The sequence below is a fragment of the Hevea brasiliensis genome, chromosome 9 (assembly GCF_030052815.1).
Source record: "Hevea brasiliensis isolate MT/VB/25A 57/8 chromosome 9, ASM3005281v1, whole genome shotgun sequence".
NCBI lineage: Eukaryota > Viridiplantae > Streptophyta > Magnoliopsida > Malpighiales > Euphorbiaceae > Hevea > Hevea brasiliensis.
The window spans coordinates 3,638,800-3,660,212 of record NC_079501.1 but is presented as its reverse complement, the minus strand read 5'-3'; the positions used below and the strand labels follow the sequence as shown (position 1 = coordinate 3,660,212).

General features: G+C 33.7%; 2 protein-coding genes and 1 long non-coding RNA gene across 3 annotated transcripts; 1 reads left to right on the top strand and 2 right to left on the bottom strand.

Moving 5' to 3' along the window:
* Positions 1 to 10,536: 10,536 nt before the first annotated feature.
* On the bottom strand, positions 10,537 to 14,343 carry LOC110670457 (protein trichome birefringence-like 25). Its single transcript, XM_021832516.2, has 3 exons — positions 13,529 to 14,343; positions 12,789 to 13,066; positions 10,537 to 11,469 (listed from the first exon to the last, which is right to left on the bottom strand). Exons 1-3 carry the CDS (start codon positions 13,824 to 13,826, stop codon positions 10,684 to 10,686), a joined length of 1,362 nt encoding a protein of 453 aa, XP_021688208.2. The 5' UTR covers positions 13,827 to 14,343; the 3' UTR covers positions 10,537 to 10,683.
* On the top strand, positions 11,791 to 12,426 carry LOC110670459 (uncharacterized). The gene is made up of 2 exons (XR_002497902.2): positions 11,791 to 12,055; positions 12,263 to 12,426. It is a non-coding gene; the product is annotated as an uncharacterized LOC110670459 (long non-coding RNA).
* Positions 14,344 to 15,132: 789 nt separating the features above from the next.
* LOC110670455 (protein ENHANCED DISEASE RESISTANCE 4) lies at positions 15,133 to 20,913 on the bottom strand. The gene is made up of 5 exons (XM_021832515.2): positions 20,057 to 20,913; positions 17,276 to 19,574; positions 16,882 to 16,942; positions 16,560 to 16,783; positions 15,133 to 15,553 (listed from the first exon to the last, which is right to left on the bottom strand). Exons 1-5 carry the CDS (start codon positions 20,169 to 20,171, stop codon positions 15,499 to 15,501), a joined length of 2,754 nt encoding a protein of 917 aa, XP_021688207.2. The 5' UTR covers positions 20,172 to 20,913; the 3' UTR covers positions 15,133 to 15,498.
* Positions 20,914 to 21,413: the final 500 nt, after the last annotated feature.

Here is a 21,413-nt window from a genome sequence, read left to right as displayed (position 1 = left end):
AAATTGAATAAAAGATACTTAAACCAATAAAAATATTGAAGGAAATGTTATCTGATTTTGATAAAAGTATAAATTAGAGAATAAATCATTTAATTTTTAAAATATAGAATCAATTATAATATCGATCAAAATTCAAGAATTAAATAATAAATTACCTTCATTATATGTATAATGAACTTACCGTAACTAATAAATATGAATGGACTTACCATAATTAGCGAATATAGTTTAATTATCATATGTAAGTTGAAATTCTATTATGTAATTCTTTGTCCTTTAATTAATAAGATACAGATGAGATGAAATGTATTCTAAAATTATTTTTGAGATAAGTAAATAAAAATTTTTAATAATGAAATCTCAAAGATTATACCGATAATGACACAATGCATAAATTCATATTAGACCTAAAGGCTTATATTTTCTATGTTTCACAAGCATTTCTAGTCTTAATTGGATTCTTTGTTTTACTAAGTAAGTTTTATTTATATTTTCTAATTTATTTAGAACTCTACAATATTATTTGTACTTAATTTAAATATTTAAATATATTTTCTATTTAAATTATAATTTTTTAATTCATTCTTACTTAAATTAGAATTCAATAAATACCATTGTATTTTTATTATTTAAAAGTTTTCAAACTTATTCAATGAAGTATTTTTCTCCATAAATGCTAGGGACCAAATATACTTAAATTTCATTGATAATCAGTGATTGCCGATGAATTATCGATAAAATTTTTTCATCCATAAATACTGGCGTAGGTAATTTTTACCGATGAAAAAAATATTGTTGCTAAATTTACTGATGAATTATTTCATAGGTAAATTTAAATTTTTTTGTAGGTAATTTCGTAAGAGATTTTACTTTTATAAATTACCAACTATTCACCGACAAAATTTTTCATTGGTAATTACTGACGAAAACAAATTTTCGTAAATTGTAGCTAATTTTTATTTAATATTTTTTAATTTAGTATTTACTTTTTAATTTAATTTAAATTTTTAATTAATATTTAATTTTAATTTAATTTTAAATTTAATTTTAAATTTTCAAATTAATTTTTTAAATTTATTTTAATTTTTAAATTATTTATTTTTAAATTAAATATTAAATATTAATTATTTTAATTTAAATGCAAAATTAATTTATAATTTTTTAAGATTTAATTGACTTCAAAAAAAATTTACTAGTAGAGCCCAAAGTAGGTCTCACATATGTAACTATGCCACAATTACTCTATGTTTGAGGAGTGGTTTTTTTTTTTTATAGACAAACTCACTGCCTTTCAATCTATTCACAAACGACATGGAAATTTCACATTTTTTATTATTTACCGACTAATTACTTACTAAATATATTTCGTTGGTAATTATCGACGAAAACAATTCGTAGATAAATTTTTTTGACCTTTTTACAATTTTTCTTCTCTATTTTCTCTTTAATATTATCTACGAAAAGCTTTTCGTTGGTAATTACCGATGAAAAAAATTCATAGCTAAAATTTTTTGAGCTTTTTAGAATTTTTTCTCTCTATTCTCTCATTTATATTACTTACGAAAAGTATTTTGTTGGTAATTACCGACGAAAAAAATTCGTAGGTAAAATTTTTTTAGCTTTTTATAATTTTTTTTATCTATTTTTTTCTTAATATTATCTATGAAAAGCTTTTCATTGGTAATTACCGATAAAAAAATTTTTGTAGGCATGTTTTTAAAATTTTATTTTCTATTTTCTTCTTAATATTACCTACGAAAAGCATTTCGTTGATAATCACCGACAAAAAAAATTCATAGCTAAAATTTTTTTAGCTTTTTAAAATTTTTTTCTCTATTTTCTCCTTAATATTACCTACGAAAAGCGTTTCGTTAGTAAGCACCGATAAAACATTTGGTCTTTTTTTTTTATTTGGTTGCTAGTTTTTCCGTCAAGATTAGGCACCACTTTTACCTATGAAATTAGATTGTCGGTAACGTGTTCGTCGGTAATTAGTCGATAATTTTGTCAGTAAAAATTGATTTAAATTTTATTTCTCTTTTTCGTCGGTAAATCGTCAGTAAATTACCAATAAAATTATGTTGTTGATAATTTTCGTAGTTATTTTTAATATTTCTTATAGTGATTTATCCTTAGATTTTGGATTAAGCCTTGTTTATTTTAAGATCTTGGACTACATCTCATTTAATTTTAAGGGTTTAATCGTGTGTCAATCATTTTTCACGCTACACGCTGCATCGGGTGATATCAGAGCAGGGATTTCACCCTTATTATGATGGCCAACACTGGTGGTAGTGGTGGCAATCAACCTCATGACGGTGATCAGGGGTTCCTAGCTATTTGGGGAGCAATTGAAGAACAACGGAACAATATGAAACAAATTACAACAAATTTGGGACCCAATTTCAGGAGCTTAAAGAGCAATGACGTGCCATATTGAATATTGGTGAAAATAGGAATCAAGTATCTATTCAAGCTATGGAGCTAACTCTGGTAGAACTGAACTTGATCCTGTTCTCTTCAACCCTAGAAGAAGAGCTATGATGGAGAATGATACAAGCGATGATGAGGAGATGGACTTCAGGTATGTTGCACGCCAAGGGCAAGGAAAAGGTGGCCAAAATTTCCAACGACACTATAAGAGGAATGATAAGTTCAATTTGAAGATGGATATCTCTATCTTTAGTGGAGATTTTGACATTGAAGGTTTTATTAATTGGTTGACCAAGGTGGATCATTTCTTTGAGTATGCTGAAATTCTAAAGGAGCAAAAGGTAAAATTGGTAGCCCATAGATTAAAGGGAGGAGCTTCAGTATAATGGGATCGATTGAAAGAGATAAGGAAGCGAGAAGGGCCAATCACCATATGGAGGAGGATGCAACAATTATTAAGGGGTAGATTTTTACCTCAAGATTATGAACAACATTTATTTAAGGCTTACCAAAATTGTTTGTAGGAAAATAGGAGTGTCAACGAATATACCGCTAAATTCTTGAGGTTGGCAACAAGAAATTACTTGTTCGAAAGTGATAATCAACAAGCAATGTGATATTTGAGGGACTGAAACCTTTAATTCATGATAGAATTAGAATTCAGATGGTGATAAGCGTGCAATAGGCAATGAACTTAGTCTTTAAAGCTGAGATGATGTTACAGGAGAAAACTTGCCAAATTTATTATTCCACATATGATAGAGATGACCATCAGACAATAGTTCTAACCCTCCAAAGACCAATAATCCTTATGCTAAACTCGTTTCAGTCAAATGCTATAGGTGTAATGAGATGGGGCATAGGTCTAATGAATGTTTAAAGAGAAAAACCATCAACATCATTGAAAAACATCATGATGATGATGATGGTGGTGAAATTTATTGTGGACTTGGTGGAGAGGATGAAAAGGAAGATTGTGAGAAGATGAATCAGCATGCTCGATGAGGAGGTCAATATTCATACAAAAGATTAAAGACAAGTCATTAAAAGATTTTTTAGAACAAAGGGATCATCTTGAATTTGAATTTGAATTTGACACTCTTGCAATGCCTTTTGCCATGGTCGATGATGAAGGGTTTAAAGAGAGTGTTATAGGGGGAGAAGGATATCAAGCCAAGGAGATTTCAATGAAGATTGAAATTTTCTCTAACAATTTTCCTAGTATTTTTATTGATTTTATTTGTCTAAGTGAGCCTGAGTATGCCAAAGAAGATGCAAAATTGCTCAAATCAATTTCGTTAAAGCCAATCTTGTTGATACCATTCAAGAAGAATATATAGTTTGATCTTCCAATAGAGATTTTAATTCATCAACAATCTAAAATTTGATGCCGAATTTATCTCAAGTGAAAGATAATGATGTGGGAGATAGTCGTTCCATTATTATTCGGTTTAGAAATTAAAATCCGAGTTCGAATTTTCTTGAAAATGTAAGTGAATGATGCAATCCACACCAAACCCAAAGACTTATATTTTCCATATTTCACAAGCACTTTTAGTTTTAATTGGATTCTTTATTTTACTAGACAAGTGTTATTTATATTTTTTAATTTATTTAGAACTTTACAATATTACTTTTATTTAATTTAGGTTTTTAAATACGTTTTTTTATTTAGATTAGAACTCTCTAATTCATTCCTACTTAGATTAAGATTTAGAACTCTATAAATATCTATTGTGTTTTTATTATGTAGAAGTTTTTAAACTTATTCAATGAAATACTTTTCTTCATAAAACTATATTTACTTTATTTATCCTTAAACTTTAGATTAAATCTTGTTTATTTTAAGATTTTGGATTAGATCTTGTTTAATTTCAAGAGTTTGATCGTGAAATATTTAAATGTAAATAAACCCACACATAAAAAAAAATAGATTCCTCTTGTGAACAAATGATGTTATTTTAAGAATTATTCATAATTCTATTATTGTTTTTTCAAAGCAAACCAAATATGATCAAAGTGCTTGAAAATTGAGGAATTGTGAATCGTAGAATTTTTGCTTTAGGTTCCACTTCATCTCATTGGCAAAATTAAAAAAAAAAAAAATGAATGCTAAAGAATATATGCAATGATATTGTGTATATTAATTAGTAATTCAGTTCAAATTTTAATTAAAATTAATTATATAAAAAATTGAAATGGAATCTCTTTGCCATTTTTATTTTGACTTATTCACACACACACACACACACACACACACACATATATATATATATATATATATATTTATTTATCTATTAAAATCTATTTGAAATTGAGATTAATAAAATTTATTTTTTAGAAAAATATAATTTTAGGTATCATTGAAAAAACCATTTAATTATTTTAAACTTTTTATAATTAAAATATATAAAATTTATTATAAAAATATTTTTATTTTTATTTTTATTTAACATATTTAAAATACTACTTTTTTTCAATAACAATTTCAAAACTCTTAGTGCTTTCTTTATACATTAACGTGTCCCACAATATTTATGGGATGTATCAAATAAACTACTGATGATATACAGCAGCTTTATATATATATATTTTTTGAAACTCATATTTATTTATTTATCTCATTTATTAGTTTTAATTAAGTAGAAAATTAAATAAGATGAGGAGCTAGCTGTGCAGGCAAACAAAACTTGAAAGATTCCAAGGCAACATTTTTTTTTTGACAGTAAAGTGAAACACACGCACATATGAAAGTATAGGAATTACTGTACCAACCCACACACCCATGCAATTCCAAGGCAACATTGATTACATAGGTAATGAATCATTTGATAGTATATTATAAATACGTAGCAATCCATGCAAAATAAATAAATAAGTTAAGAAAAGTTTTTCGTAAAAAATGGAGAAATTATAAAAAAGTATCTTCTGGTTTCACTCATTTTTAATTTTAGGATATGTGGCTCAATTTATGATAAAATGATACCTTAAAGTTCGCACCGTTAGTAAAAGACATCTTTCCATTTGATTTCTGTTAAATTTCTGTTGACATAGATGAAAGGGGCTAACATGGATACAAAAAATGCGGAGCTAGTATTTAATAATTTGAGATAAAAAAAAGGGAAAAAAATCTAATTTACCTGTTACAATAATAGGTGACATTTTCCCCTCTCTCAATTCAATATAGTGTGAGATTATCTCCAAAATCAGAGTGAAGAATCCCAATTCATTGCAATAGATTGAGGGATATAGATTGAAATAGTTGATTAAACACCCTTTAGTTGAATTTATTGGGTATGAAAATTTTTACAAAATTGGAGAAGAATTTATTATGGAGGTAAGGAGATATTCCAAGGTGAAGCAAGCTCCATTGTCGTGAGGTACAAGGTTTGCAAAACACACACACGCACACACACGTACACACACACACAACCATTCAACCTACCAAGACAATCATCAAGTGCTGCAAAACCTCATTCTACAACCAACCATTTGTTGTTGTAAAAACACCTGCTGGAAGTCATCTATCTACTGCAAAATCACCTGAAGGAACTAAACCATCTATTGTTACAAAAATCCTTACTGGAAGCCAATCATCTGCTGCAAAACACCTAGTTGCAGCTCCACCAATTGCTGATGAACAATAACTATACTATTAATCATTTTGTGCACATTTTGGATGTATTTTGTGGTTATATTTAGAAAGCTTTTTGTTAACATGCTGCTATAAACATACAACATCATTTGTTTTTAATGGTTTGTAATATGGTGTCTTTATGTAGTGTTGATAGGCTGTAATTATGCATGGTTGATGTTTGGCCTATTATAACCTATTGCTTTGTGTAATTTTGCTGGATATTTTAATACAACTGGCCTTTTTGGCAAGATTTGACAATGAAAATTTTATCTTTTAAAGGACTTGATAGATTTGTGTCAATTTCATCATCTATATATTTCCATATTACTATGCACACCAAATATAACGCAACCACATATTGAAATAAACTATACCAAATTGGTCTCCTTGACTCTGTTTATCAATGAATAAATAGTAATATTATGCTAAAGGTCATGTAACAATGTTTATGATGTTGTAAGTAAACATTCACATGCGCAACTGACTTTAACTTGAGCAAATCAAATACACAGCAACTCATGTACAATTCAATTCAACCATTTCCTGCACCGGGTTTTGCATTCTCCTGCTACAAGTAACTATATAACTCTAAGTTTTATTTTTTCTTTCATTAAATCAATAACCATACACATGAACACACATCTAGCAATTACACAAAATGATTTTCATTCAATAAAAAATAAAAAAGGTACATTTGCATCATCTGCTATCCAATTTACAAGTGATCTCATTTTTACACAGTTGCAAATCACCTACTGAATTATACCATAAACCAAACTCTAATTAGTTCCACATCATAGGTTTCAGGCAAATATAATTTGCCTTTCTCATTTTCACATCCCAATCCCGCTTCACTCAATATAACTGCAATAATTAAACCAAGAAAAAACAGAGTATGCCAAAAAATTTAGACATGCACTGCACATAGCCATTACAGAGTTTTGGAGATGCTTGAAATTTTCTTAGAGCAGCAATATCCTCAATTTTAACTTCACTATATTTTATTTCGAAAATTATTATTGGCATAACAACTTCACAGCTTCTACAATTCTCTCCATCTACCCATCGAAAACCCATCCAAAAAAATTGCACCTGTTCGGATTTTAAAATTGACCACACCCATAAAATCTCCTTCCTTAATTCCCTTCTGTCATGGTTGTCTTCATCGGCACATCTACACCTTACAATGTTACTCATACCTCGAGTGACATTGCTTGCCTCCGAATGTGCGGTGAAACTACAGGATACTTTTTATAATTTTCTCTAAAAAATATGATGCAGTGTGTAACGTAGAAGAATGATCAACAAACGATTAATTAGGATAAAATAAAGTAAACACAACTTTATAAATAAGAAAACTCTATCAAATAGTTCTGAAAGACTTGTACATAATAATAATATAATGAGTATTTATAGAGTTATAAATCCTAATATAGGTAGAAATAAATTAAAAAGTTATAATATAAATAATAAATATATTTAAATATCTAAATTAAATAAAAATAATATTTTAAAATCTTAAATAAATTAGAAATTATAAATAAAATCTATTTGAGAATTAAAAATTCTTCTAAAAATAGGAAAACACAAGTTTTAAGTCTAATATAGATTTGTGCATCATGTCAAAACAAAATAATAATGACGGCACCATGATGAAAACATGATGCAAAATTGTGGATAATTAAGCGGTCCCCTTCTACTATTAAACATAATTATTATGGAGCCTCCATAATAACCATGATTATAATTACTAACAATCAATAATAATTATTTATGATTGTTTTGAATTTTCGTCGCAAAGCCACACCATCTTCTGAAAATGAAAGTACCAGCCTATTCATACAATAAATAGTTCTTTAATTTGTATCGATTATCATACTTTATCTTAATTGTTGTATTTACGAAAGGGAAAGGAGAATTATTACTTATTTGATGTAACCACTAACCTCGTGGTTCTTGTGATGGATGGATATTATGCATCTAGTTCTGTTCATTACTGTAAAAGAATAGGCTTGGAGTGATGGACCAAGATTGTCATTTTCAGGGCATTGGATTTTTTTTTTTTTTTTTTATTGGCTTTCCCTGTTCTATGAAAATGATGTAAAAGAGACTGCAAGTTTCATTAATGGAATTTAATGGAGCTAAAGATATACCGTTCACCTCATAGATTTAAATTCGAATCTATCTCTTTAATTCTCTACTTTAAAAAAGGAAGAATATTTAGATTTTAGCCAAATGGATCGAAATTCCTGGTAGGCTTCTTGTTTGTTATTCTTCGGCCTGAATTGGGCCTGCATAGATACATAGAAAAGGCCATTTTGTGGGCTTCGGGTGACAGCAGGCTCAAATCCAAAAAACATGGATTTCGTAACAGGTGGACGCAGCCGGATCCATGGAAGGAAGAAAGAGGGAAGGAAAGAAAGATGAAAAGAATCAACGAAAGGTGTAATTGCAGATTGCAGTGTTTTGTCCTTTTGGCATTGGGAGCAAAAGCACAGATCAGCAGCGGGAGAAGATGATATACCGAAAATGGAGTCTCCTAACGGGCCCAGCGGCAATCTTGGGTGGAATCGTCGCTACGGTGGTCGCCGCCAACTTACTTTTCATTGAGAATGTAAACTTTTCCTTTCTTTATCTCCGATTTCCAAACCCTAGATTTTTCTATTTCAGCTTTGATTATTGATTTTTGTTTTTGGTGTTAATCAAAGATAAGATTTCGTTTTAAATTTCGCTATCGGAATGATATGCATTAGGTTTCTAGTCATCGTGTTAAGATCTGATTATAGGAAACTTCTTTCTTGATAAACCTTGTGCTGTTGGATCTTTTCTCTGTTTATAATCGTAAATATTAGATTTGTTTTATGGAGTTGTAAAACAAAGGATGAGGCTTTTGGAGTAGTTGTTATCGATCCTTGTTCAAGCGATTTAGAATTTTTGAAGATTTTCTTTGTTCAATGGTAGATTTGATGTTTGGAAGCAATTGAAGCTGAAATTTCACTCAATTGTGCATAATATCCATTCTTTTACATGTTCTTATGTGCTGGGGAGAGCTCATTATCCTTAGACCAAGAACAAATGGGGTTTTATGTCTACTTGCCTGCTTGAACTAATAACTAATTGCTTATAGCAGGATTATTTCATAAACTGCTAGTTTTTGAAACCAGAGTTCTTCATGACAGCGAGCAATCTTACACATTCTAACAAGTTGCTATATATTTGGAATTTGCAGGATCCGTTTCTTAAACCAGAGCAAAGGAAGCCAGATTCACCATCGTTGACCAAATAGAATGGAAGCAAAGCAAATCACATTATGCATGTTTTGTAAGCTTTTCGGGTGCTTTGTATTTGTTGAGTATGTGTTTCAGTGAACCAAATGTTTAAGCTGCAGTTTGGGACAAGATATCTTGGTTCAATAATGTGGAGATTCATGATCAAGTTCAGTAACTCTCTGTTCAAAATAATTTGATAACCTAGTTCTTTGTCTTTAAATCTTTGAAATATAGGTTGAGTGACCATGATAGATAGATTACAATTCCAAAATGAAGCAAAATTTATCTATTAACTTTAATTATATGAGGATGCTTTTTTTAGTTCAATAATAAGAGGCAAATTGTGCCACTACCATAGATTTAATATTTTGCAAGCTAAATGTGTTTTTGGTTTTTAGCCTTTTAGGTGATTGATTTTGGGATAGATTGCTTAGCATAAATTCTATGAAGTTCTCCCTTCTGTAAAGTACTCTAGATACGTTCAGTTCTGCATTTTCTTTTTCACATGAATTCCAGTTGCTACTCACGAATTTAGTTTAATAAGCAAAAAAGCAGATTCCGGTCCAATTTTACATTGTAATATTGAGTCTTACATGTGTGCAAAGATGTAAACTATGGTTATTTTGTTTTTACTTTATTCTTTTCGCTGTTAGATTAGAGCTTGTCAATTCATTTTAAGGTAACTACTAACAAAGTAAATTTTAATTTGCAAAGAACATAGTTATGATAGATTGTATCAAAGGAGAAACTAAGTTTATGTTGGTTAGTGCCTTAAAGGTTAACTTTGTTTTTACTTTTACTCTGTAGCCATATGATGGGTGTTGTTCAGTTCATCCAGAGTGGCTTTTGACAAAGTAAATTTTACCGTGACACCTTAGGATCTCTTAGATATATGATTCATTGGTAGTCAAGCGTATGTGAATTTTTTGTGCAATTGACCTTTACCTTGGGAAGAGTTCACCACTGACTTCTCATGGGAACAAAAACGAAAACTTTTGTATGCCACAGAGCCAATAGGCTGCCTCGCAGGTGAACGGTTGATACTCTCAGAGTTCGTTGAGAAAAATCTATAACTTGACCATTAATGCATATGCTTTGTATAAAATTTACTGGTACTTTCATGTATATTTCAAACCAAAAAAAGAATGGGATATAGAATTATAGAATTCCTATAAAAAAAAAGGGGATAAAATGGGATGTATGAACAGCAAGTATAGTGAAATAATATGGTTCCAAGTAATTGCATTCTCTCCCTTCACTGGCTTCAAAATACCAATGGTGGCAATCTTATTCAGGCAAGCTTCTCAAATCCATTAAGTAAACCAGGACAAATGAAATTATCTATCATCGATGCTGTCTGTTATTGACTAAAATTTCCATCACTAAATCATTCCAAGAGTCTATCGGCCCTGGCAAGCACCAATGTAAGCAATCATTCTGAACCTGAGCAGTCTTATCCTTTGCAAATGGCTGAAACTGCCTGTATAGTCCAGGATGCCCATCCGGCCGCAACAATGAGAGCTGAGTTGTATCAAGTAGTTTCAAAATTACCCCCTTTTCGGATTCTAATCCAGCAGCCTTCTCAAACTCTTCCAATTCGATGTTTCGCATTGTTGTGTCCACATCTCTCATATCAATCTCACCTTCTTTGAAGGGTACTGTTCTATTGCAAGTGCCTCCACTAGACCATTCCCCATTCTCAAAGTGGTCGGGGGTAGTTGTTCTAAAGAAAATAAAAGCTCTGTGATCAGATCGTGCAATGAAGTCGAAGATCAACCGTAGTGCTTTTCGATATGCATAGTCAAATCCAAGCTCTGTCAAGTTCTTTCCAGTGCAGTGATGGCATCCTTTAACAGTGTCATTCTCGTGATATATTGCAGTTTTGAGGAACCATTTGCCACCAGCAATTACAGCATAATCAAAATTCCTGTATTGATCAGTCCATTTATTATCAAGTACATCTAAATAAAGCTGGATTTCTGAAGATGAAACCCCATTGATGTCTTCAAATATATTTGCCTTGATGAGGAATGGGGTCCAAATGACTGAAAGGGTGAAGTTGTGAGCTGGAAAGTGCCATATTTTGGATCTATATTCCTCGTCGTGATACACCTCATCAGCGTGTTCCACCTACATATGGGACATAATAATTAAAACAACTGATCAATGAGACCGAATTTTTCTCCAGTCACTGAACATGATGTTACAGACACAACAGAAAAAATTATAGACAGCGCTCACCTTCTTTTATAATCATGTTAAGTCTACTTTTCACATTATAAAAAAGTTAAACGTTTTCATGAGAGATGGGACACTATTTATGTATGCTTCTTAAGTGTAATATTGTGACCTTCTAGTAGGTGACACAGAATCCACAGAATTTTATCAAATATGCAAGCAGCGGCTGCTACACTGGGGCCTAAAACGTATCCTTATCCCTTGCATAGCATATCAGGTTTCTGTTCGGGACCCAAATCTCTTCGTCTTTTTCAATACCATAGCAATAAATTATTTTACGGAAGACTGCTTGTAGTGATAGATCTAAATATATTTTTATGTCCATATAATAGCTTAGTACTAAAATTTACCACTTAGTGTTGGTATAAATAGCATCTCATCAGACGAGTGGGTTTTTAACACACAAGCCCATCTTCTCAGAATCGTGACCTGTCAAGTCGGAGACACTTCACTAGTAGGACACACAGCAGGAAAGAAGGTTAGTTTACTGAGCATTAGGATTCATTTACTGAGTAATTTTGAGTCTTTGACAATTAGCTGAGATTATAGTGAATTGTAAGCTAAATCAATATCAAAAAAATAAATAATTACACACTATAACCTATAAGAATTGCATATCTATTAAAACTCTTTGAGAAGACATAAAGATCAAAATGACCATTAAAATCATTTTGATGTCTGGTAGGTAAACCAGCTTGGAAAGGGACACAAGAACCTCCTAAAAGCAGCACCCTAACCATAAAAGTACCAGCTGTATTCCACAACTAACACAAGGTTGATGGCTGTATTAAGAATCCATATGATCTAGCATAATGAAAAATCTTTAAGGATTAATCATGATCTTCCCCATGATCCTTGCAGAAGTAATGTTGATCTTAGGTGCTCTTGAAATGGGGCAAGAAAGTTTCCTAATCATGAGATGACACGAAATCCTCCAAGTCCCCACCACATCAGCTCAGAGAATAAAGTAAGGACAGATGGCTAAACCTTTAATTCTTTTCAAATGAAACTTGGCTTCTACTCAACAGTCTTTAGACTATTGGAGATGCTATGCAATAGCACAAGGCACAGATTGATGATTACAACACTTGATGTCCTCATTTTAGAAAAATTTAGAAATTAGTACACAACCAAGAAAATTATGGAAGTAAAAACCATCCAAACAAATGTTAAAGCATATAGGAAATTTCTTTAAACTTGAAATTTTTTACCTGAGAGAGAATGCAAAGTAACGACTGCACATGGTTACGAGAAATGGAATCACCAATAAAAGCCCACGATTTGTTCCTCATCAAATCAAGAAATTTCTTTGGATTGAACCTGGGTAGATCACATCCCAATGGGTTCCACCTCCAGTATAGGTACCCTGAATCAGGCCTTCCATTTTTCATGCAGTTTTGATGACCTTCGATTGCCAGGCAACTCCGATCAGTGTAAAATGGACCTGAAGGATCTGGTATCCAATCTCCAGTAAATAAGTCACATTCTCCTGCAACCACATTTGCATAGCAAATGAGCTCCAAATTAGACACAAACAGATATCCAAAGAAGCTCAATACAAACTTCAACGAATGGAACACGTAACACAATTTTACTTAATGCCAAATCTGAGGCTTAGTAGGAGATTGATTAGGTTACAAAAGATTAAACTAGACAAGTTTTTCAGTACCCAAAAGATAAATTTTCTAATCTAGCAGCAATATCATACCAAACATCAACTAAGATCCATCAACTTGTCTTCTCAAAGAGGAGGAGGAGAAGGAGAAGAAAAAATTAGTGATGGGCAGCATCCCTCGAATATGCTAAACAAAATGAGAAGGAACTCTGATAGAAGCAGCAGTAAAAGAAAAGAAGAAACAACCCATTTCGGAGAGACAAAAATAAAAACATTTCTATGCATATGATTAAAGCAGAGAAGAAAAGGGGAAAAAAGTAACAAAAATTTACAGACCAGTCTCTGAAATTTGAGTTCTATTAGCCGTAGAATCATTAGAAAATGGAGTTTGGCTGTCATTGAGCGCAAAATCAAGAGAACCCGGCTCTTCATCTTCAAGAGGAACAGCATTAGCCTCTGGAGACTCAGTTTTAGTGGTCTGTTCAATGGCTGGTGTCTCTCCAACTGATGAGAATCTGATTGAATCAGAGACTAACAGACGAAAAGCAAGACCGATCAGAAGAAGTGAGACTGCAAACTTTACTAAGACATGATTGTGTTTAGTGAAGGAAAATGGGTTGGAATCAGACCTCATTTCCTTCACCACGGTGGTATCAGACACAGCAAGAGGGACCTTGATATGAGAGAGAGAGAGAGAGAGAGAGAGAGAGGAAACAACCGCCCAAGTGAATTGCTATAGAAAGATATGACAACGAGAAGTCTGAGCAGCTGTAGTATCAGTGCATGTTTAATGACCAAAGTTCGTATTACTAAGGGCCTGTTTTGTTACTCAAAACTCGAAAGGGTAATGTATACATGGGGCATTGTTCTCTCAATGAAAAATTCAGGATAAATTTTAAGTTTATGGATTTTGGAATACAAATGGAAAATAAGTGAAGGGCATGACGTATATTAATTATGGTTGAAATCTTATATTGCGTTCGAGGTGATAAGCTTGAGGTGCAAGTTGCAAACCAAAGCAAAAATCAGATCAAAAGCACATGCCATGTCCTCCTCACCTAAACATGGCCATATTGGGTGTGGAATAACCATGATTCTATCTATGAAGTATTTCAAAAGGGAAGATATAAACAGATTATCAACAGTTCTATAATTGGTTAATTTAAACTCGTGTTTCTTTGGAACATTAAAATTGATTCAAATTCATGTGTTGAAAGCATTACTTCTTTTTTTTAATAAAAATAAGAAGAATTTTATATATCTATAAAAGAAGAAGAAGAAGAAGAAGAGGAGGAATATATATTAATACAATAACAGGGGACCAAGCCAAGCCAACCGTTGAGGGCTGAGAGGCCTTGGATAAGATTGAAATTCCTCGTGTGGGGACCGAAATGGTCCTATCAATTTACTAGAGAAAGCAAAAAGCTTTCCAGCTAAGCCACACTTTCCAATCCAATAGTTCTAAATCAAAATGGGTTTCAGAACCTGAGGCTGAATGCTTCCATTCCATGCTGTGCTTGGGATCATGTTTGGCAAATCTCGTCTGTTCGGCGAAGACAGATTTTTATTGTTAATTATCACAGGTTATTAACTATACCTAGTATGCGGAAGGAAAGGAATGGCTTTAGACTGTGGGGCCTTCTGCCCATCGCTCAGTTGAGCCCACCAGGGAGACCCACCTCTTGTAATGGGGGCTGCCCTTTGTTTCTTTAACGTACAAAAGGATCCTACAAAACAAGCAAAGCGCACGTCTTCCTGCTTGTCTACTGGGTCGACCAATGATTGGGAAAACCAAAAAAATCTCTTTAGAAATTCCAACCTTAAAGTAATAAACCAAGCCCACTACCAAAATATCCAGTGTGTTAAAAGAGGTAGATATATGATCAGTGTAGTGTTCTCAGCCTAGAGCTTATCAATTTCTGCTGGAATTATTCCGGAAATTAGATCACTAACTTCAACCTTTGATGAATACCATTCTACAGATAAACTCAAACTACATACAACGAAATGTTTGATTGTGAAAAAGAATTGAATAATTACATTCACAAATGCAAAACATAGCACAAGATCACTGCCAATTGTCTACATAACAATCACAATACAAAATCAGAAGACGAGAGATGAAGCTTTATATTTAATAGGTTACCATCCAACATTGCATCGTTATGTACCAGGATGCCTGAAAAACTGTCCATATCCTTCAAACATATCTGCTAAGATGGTGTTTCAAATTCCACTACAGGAAGGCTTAAGATTTTACCACATGCCAGAGGGCACATTAGAGCTTCATATCTCCTACAGTTTCATTACGCAGCTGCTTTTGGAACTTTCATGCCAAACCCATGCTTTACCTTCTCAACTCTGTTCAGCAGGGAAGATTGTGATTCAGGGCATGGTTCATTCATTTTAACAACTTACATTCTTCAGAGATTTTAGAGCATATGAAGATAACTATGATTTTATTGTAGGCAGATAAGGTCAATAACAGCAACTCTGACAATATTAAACTAGTAAGCCTCAAAAACTCCAGGCCATACCATTGAAGGTGTAAATTGAACAGATTCATCTCAAAAGCCATGAGCACAGAAGGTTAATTTTTCATCATCAAATGGCTAATGGAAAAGGAGGATAGAAATCTACCATGATAAATGGCACTAGAGTTAATTGACCAAGATAAAAGATGAAAGGCCGAAGCAAACATTCAATATTCGTATGGAGACAAAAACTCCCTACTTTGACCAAGGACAGTTTATACACATTCATATGATGAGACTTGCTTGCTGTTCTGACAAGTGAATAGCAGAAAGGAAAACCTAATAATGACTTGCACAAAAAATTATGTTGATCACCTAATCCATATCTGAAACCATGAAATATGCATTTATTTTTTACATTCCAGGTACAGGATGAAAATAGAAAACAAATATAGCAATCATACTATACTCTCCACTATAACTTTACCCTCCTTCACGCTATCATGATCTCCAAATAACCTAACTGATTTGAACCTAATATTCAACACTACTTAACAATTTCATCCCAGTATATACTCAATGCAGTGTCAGGAACTAAAACAAAAGGAGCCCTATATGCAATTCTGCAGAGACCCAATTTATGAGATAAACCCAACATGCAACTTGTGATTTTTTCCCCCCTTCATTTTTCCCATTACCCATAGCAATAAGCAATCCTTTCCCCATTTTTCCTATCATGCTACAATGTGTTATCATTAGCCAATGCATACCAATAAAATCTGATTTCTAAAGCAATGGACGGCCAGCACAGAATACAAATGAGAATTTCGTTCTTAAGCAAACAACAAGAACATAAAACTGAGACAAACGACCATCAAAGAAAGGAAACTTACGTTGGAGCGAGCTTCCCAAGGCTATCTAGCTCTTCACCAGTGTCTTCATCCAGGACTCTTCCAGAGATCTCAATTATGTAAGATCTGTCTCTATCAGTTGGAAGTCCTCTACCAGCAAGCAGATCCAAATCTTTTTGGTGAAGTTCTCTACCATTTACAAAAACACTGGTATTCCCACCGGCACAATTTTCCGGCATTGAATAATTGAATTCTTCAATAAAACGCTGCAAAAAAATTGACATTTCTTTTAAATAAATATTACACAAATAATAATAAGTAGCAAATGGTGAGCTAACATCTGCTCAAATAAAGTTGGTCTTACAGGAATTATGCCAAGACAAGGCCCACCTATGACACCCCAAAATCCAGCTCGGAAATCATACCTGGTATCATGAACATAGCAAAAGGCAAACTATCAATACAATCCGTTTCCCTCCATGACCATGTATTTCGAGTAAAACCAATGCAATCAAAGCACAAAATGACAAGCATCCAGTCCATACTAAGAAAACTTGCAAATCTTAAAATTTCCATGTATGAAAACTGTTTAAGAGGTCTGTGAAACAAATGGATTATCATTGAATAAGCTTTATGCAGATAAGTTTGATAGTCTAACTCCCATCCCATTCTATAATCACTAGCTAGCGTAAGAGGAGGGGGGATTGAGATGATAGCTTGCCTATTTTGATGATGGATGCATGTGAAAGTGAACTCACCAATATTGTCCAGGATGGATTGGTCCAGCTAACTTCTCAGCCTTCTTAACCAAACGGTCTGGTATTGGATGGCCATTCACAGAAACATTACTTCTACCATGCTCATTTATTTGATTTGATCTGGAAAAATCCTTAAAGCTCTTCTTGATGATGTTTGCAAAAAATGAATCGCCTCCTTTGTTGATTTTCAACAGACTATCATCCCTGTTTGCATCCCCAGAATCTTGGGACACCCCAGTATTAGAGTACTCATGGAATGGGACCTCTATCTCAGTAGCTAGAGATGCCTCTTTCATAGAATTTTGTCGTGCGGTAGTTTTGCTTGTTATTACTTTTTCTTGATCTGAACGACTACTTCGGTTTCCTTTTCCAAATCGGTTCACCACATTATTGTTAGTAGAATAATCAAAATGCTGTTGAAGAGGTGAACCAGGAGGTGGTGGAGATACAATAGCTTTAATTGGCTGCTGAACAGAGTTGATGACCTCTATTGGAGCAATTAAAGCATCTGGACTAGTTTCATCCTCCGATGTACTTGGAGATGAAGCATGGAAGCTATTCATTTCTTGATGCTTCATTGAGTTCAAACCCTGACCAGTTAATAATGCAATTGAATCTGTATCTATTGCTTGGAAGTCATAACCAGAATTATCATAATCATCGGAAGAGAAATTAGCATTTATCCTGCTCATATGGCCATGAGAGTATGAAGTATTGTCTTTAAGCATCTCTGTAGAGCTATCATCAACCTCTGTGGGAATTTGTGTCATTTCCATGTTAACTGAAAGAACAAGTTTCTTGTTTACAATAGCAAAATTTATTTCTGTAGAACAGGCACCACACCTGATCTTTTGTTGATTCTTCCCCATAAGCAGTGCTTTCTTGGGAAATTGCAGCAGTTCAAAGCAATTAAAGCACATAAAAAATGGAGCACCACCTACTATGGGACGGCAGCATTGACCACCACTGGCTAAGACCACTCTCCGAGGCCGATAGCGAGCAAAACCACCCATTTCAGACTTAGGATCACTTGGCCATCTTGTGTGGGATTGGGGACCACGAAAATCCAATTGAGGAGGAATTGTAGTCCTGGCATTATGAACATGTGGACCAAATGCCCCTGGGTTTTCATGATGGTACGGCATAGGATTGTTTGAAACGTCAGGGAACCTTTTATTACAGAAAGTGGTGGGTGGAACTGGTGCTGAGACTCCCTGATGTCTCTCATAACAATGGAAACAAGAACATGAAGGCGGGTGAAATGTTGCATTGGATGTGTGTGGCTCAAATGCATTAGGATTAGTATCAAAGAAATGTCTAGAGAAGTATTGACGGGAGGGTTGTTGACATTGTCCAGATAACTGATGCGGAGCTCTTTTTGGCACAAATGGATCCCCATACCCAGGAATCTGATTTGACGTGTGCATTGGAGGATGAAAATTATGCAGGGCCATTTCATGTGCATTGGTATATGAAAATGGACCAGGGTGATGATGGAAATAAGGAGGCCTAGCTGCATGTTTGTCAGGTGCAAAAAACTGCATCGAAGCCCTATCAGGCATTGATGAAGCACCAGGAAACCAAGTATCAGAACCAGCATAAGGATCTGGTGGTACCATCCTCGCATTAAGAGGAACCTTCTCGTTGGTTTTATCAGCCACATCATAGGACCTACTAAGTTGTTCCTTTAGCTCATCCAATTTCCTGAGAAGCTCTGCTCGATCTTTTTCAAGGTGTTGAACTTTATTAGCCCAATCATGGTCATCGTGATGCTCTCCATAACCATAGGAAGAACCTACATTGTAATTAGATGGGCCCTCATCTGGGTAGTTTGAAGTAGAAAATCTCACACCTTCAACCTCAGTTCTCAAGACTCTTTGAAACCCCTCCATTTCACCTCTCTCCCCACACTCCCAGCCTGACATCTGTCCAGATCTCCAAGACCTATTCATATGTCTGATTTCAGAATTCAAATTGCCATGTTCTCTTCCCACAGCACTGCCCAAATTATCTCTGTTCATGTTCATAACAAGATCATTTTCGCTTACCAATTTACCACTCAAAGCCTCAGATAGATTCCTACTTCTATCAGCATCACCATCACCTACACCATTCTTCTCAGGATTCTTTTCATCACAACTCAAAGATCCAGCATTCGACTTAATATCCACATCAGAAGAATCACTCAACTCCACAACTCCCCTTTCTAAGGAATTCTGCAATTCAGTGGTTACTCCAGCGATCTGAGCTTCATCCGACTTTTGTGATGAAGTACCTGTGTCCCTATCTTTATTTTTTGCTGCAATTTATGCAAACAAGAATTCCGCTCTCAAAATTACAAAAACAAATATAAAGAAGGGGAAAAAAAAACTTCTGTGCCAAATACAAGAATGATGTTCCACAAACAGTGTAATGATTCAGTGCATTGATTCCTTCACTTTTCGTATGTTTTAACATCAATTGGATAGGGATTACAGCAAAATGGGAAAAAAAATAATAATAATTAGACATTTCCCTATCAATAACATGAGTAAAACCCATTTGAGATAAAAAAAAATCCTAAAGTTAAGTATGACGCACAATTGGATTGCCAAAATTATAATAAACTGAGAAAGGAAATAGCCATTTAGATACCAAAAAATAAAAAATATCTCCAACCAATTTAATTTCAAGTTACGTAAGAATTCTAATATTTGTTATTTCACAAACCAAAGTTTTTCCCAACATGCTTCAATAGGGAATGGGAAAAGAAAGTTATCAGAAAATTGAGAAAAACGGTACCTCGAAGAATAGCACCACAACCACCACACTGATAAACAGAGTAATCCGCGAGCTCCTGAAGAAGGTTTTCACACTTTGGACACCTTACAAGCCTCACTTTCGTGGAATCCGCCATTGTAGAAACATTCAAATAAGACTTTTACAAAAAATTTAAAAAGAACGGAAAAAAAAAAGCGACAGCGCACCAGAAGAAGCAAAACAATGACCATTCAAAGATTCCCAAGGCCGCCCAAAACCAAAACCGTCCTTTTCACAGAGAAAGAGGGTTACTTTTAAACCAGAAGAACACAGAAGGGAAGGAAAAAAAAATGCAAAGGAATGAGATCAACCAAGTGTTGGACAGCTGAAACTTAGTTTTTATTCAGAAGAAGAAGAAAGGTCGAATAGCACAGAAGAAGCAAGTGCCAAGTGTGGAGGAAGGGAGTTTGATGTATTTTCAATGTGGTTTTTTTTTTCCTCGGCAGCCAAACAGGGAAAGGAAAAATTTTAAGAAGACAAAAATCTTGGGAGTGCCGATATAAACCTAGAATTTGCGAAAGAGTCTTAAATTCTATTCGAGGATAGTTTTGTTTTGTGTTCTGAGAAATCTGAGTTTATGCTCTGTTTTTTTTGTTCTTTCTGTAAAGAGGGAGGCCGCGCCCCTCCAATCCGAACACGGGAAAAAATAAAAATAAAAATAAAAATAAAAATAAAAATAAAAGCGATGTCGTTTTGGAATGGCCAAACGGCGTCGTAATCTTTTCCAGCATTGAGAGAATCTGGGCTTTGAAGCGAAAAAGGTAAAGTAAATCGGCGACTTTTTGCAGGACTCCGCTATGAACACTCCCACTTTTCTGTTTGCTATATGAGTGGAAGAAGCAAAAAGTAATTCATTTGTCTCCAGTCTTCCGCTTCTTTTCTCCGTTACTTCTTCAACTTTATTCTGCGTCCATTTTTCATAATTAATTTTAAATAAAATTCCGATTTCTTCGATTGTACAAAAAAATCTGTTAGCAACTTGAGAGCGGAAGAAAATTACAGTTTTGGCCGTTGTGAAAAGAAGTGAAAGGAAGAAAAAGAGAAGAAAGCCGCGTTAAATAAATAAATAAAAGAATTAAAGTAAAAAGCCTGAAAAAATTAGGTGGGCGGGAATGGGGTGGGTTGATGACCAGTCTGCAAGTGGAAAAATTAGGTTCTAACAGAGTGGGCCATACATTCTCTACATAATACTGACGCTGTTTCTGTGAAAACTGAATGACTGCCACCCACAATCCATGTTTTGACTTTTCGAGGACAGAAATGAGAAGGAAAAAGAGAGAAAATTTTCAGAATAATAAATAATAGTTAATTTAGTTGATGGATGGAAAACTCGGAGTTA

Coding starts and splice junctions, on each gene's coding strand:
- LOC110670457 (XM_021832516.2), bottom strand. CDS start 13,826: ATGAGGTCTGATTCCAACCCATTTTCCTTCACTAAACACAATCATGTC. Junction 13,067..13,528: donor AACTCAAATTTCAGAGACTG/GTCTGTAAATTT, acceptor ATGTGGTTGCAG/GAGAATGTGACTTATTTACT. Junction 11,470..12,788: donor TACTTTGCATTCTCTCTCAG/GTAAAAAATTTC, acceptor TCCCATATGTAG/GTGGAACACGCTGATGAGGT.
- LOC110670455 (XM_021832515.2), bottom strand. CDS start 20,171: ATGGCGGATTCCACGAAAGTGAGGCTTGTAAGGTGTCCAAAGTGTGAA. Junction 16,784..16,881: donor CTTGTCTTGGCATAATTCCT/GTAAGACCAACT, acceptor ATTTTTTTGCAG/CGTTTTATTGAAGAATTCAA. Junction 15,554..16,559: donor CTTGGGAAGCTCGCTCCAAC/GTAAGTTTCCTT, acceptor CCTGCTGAACAG/AGTTGAGAAGGTAAAGCATG.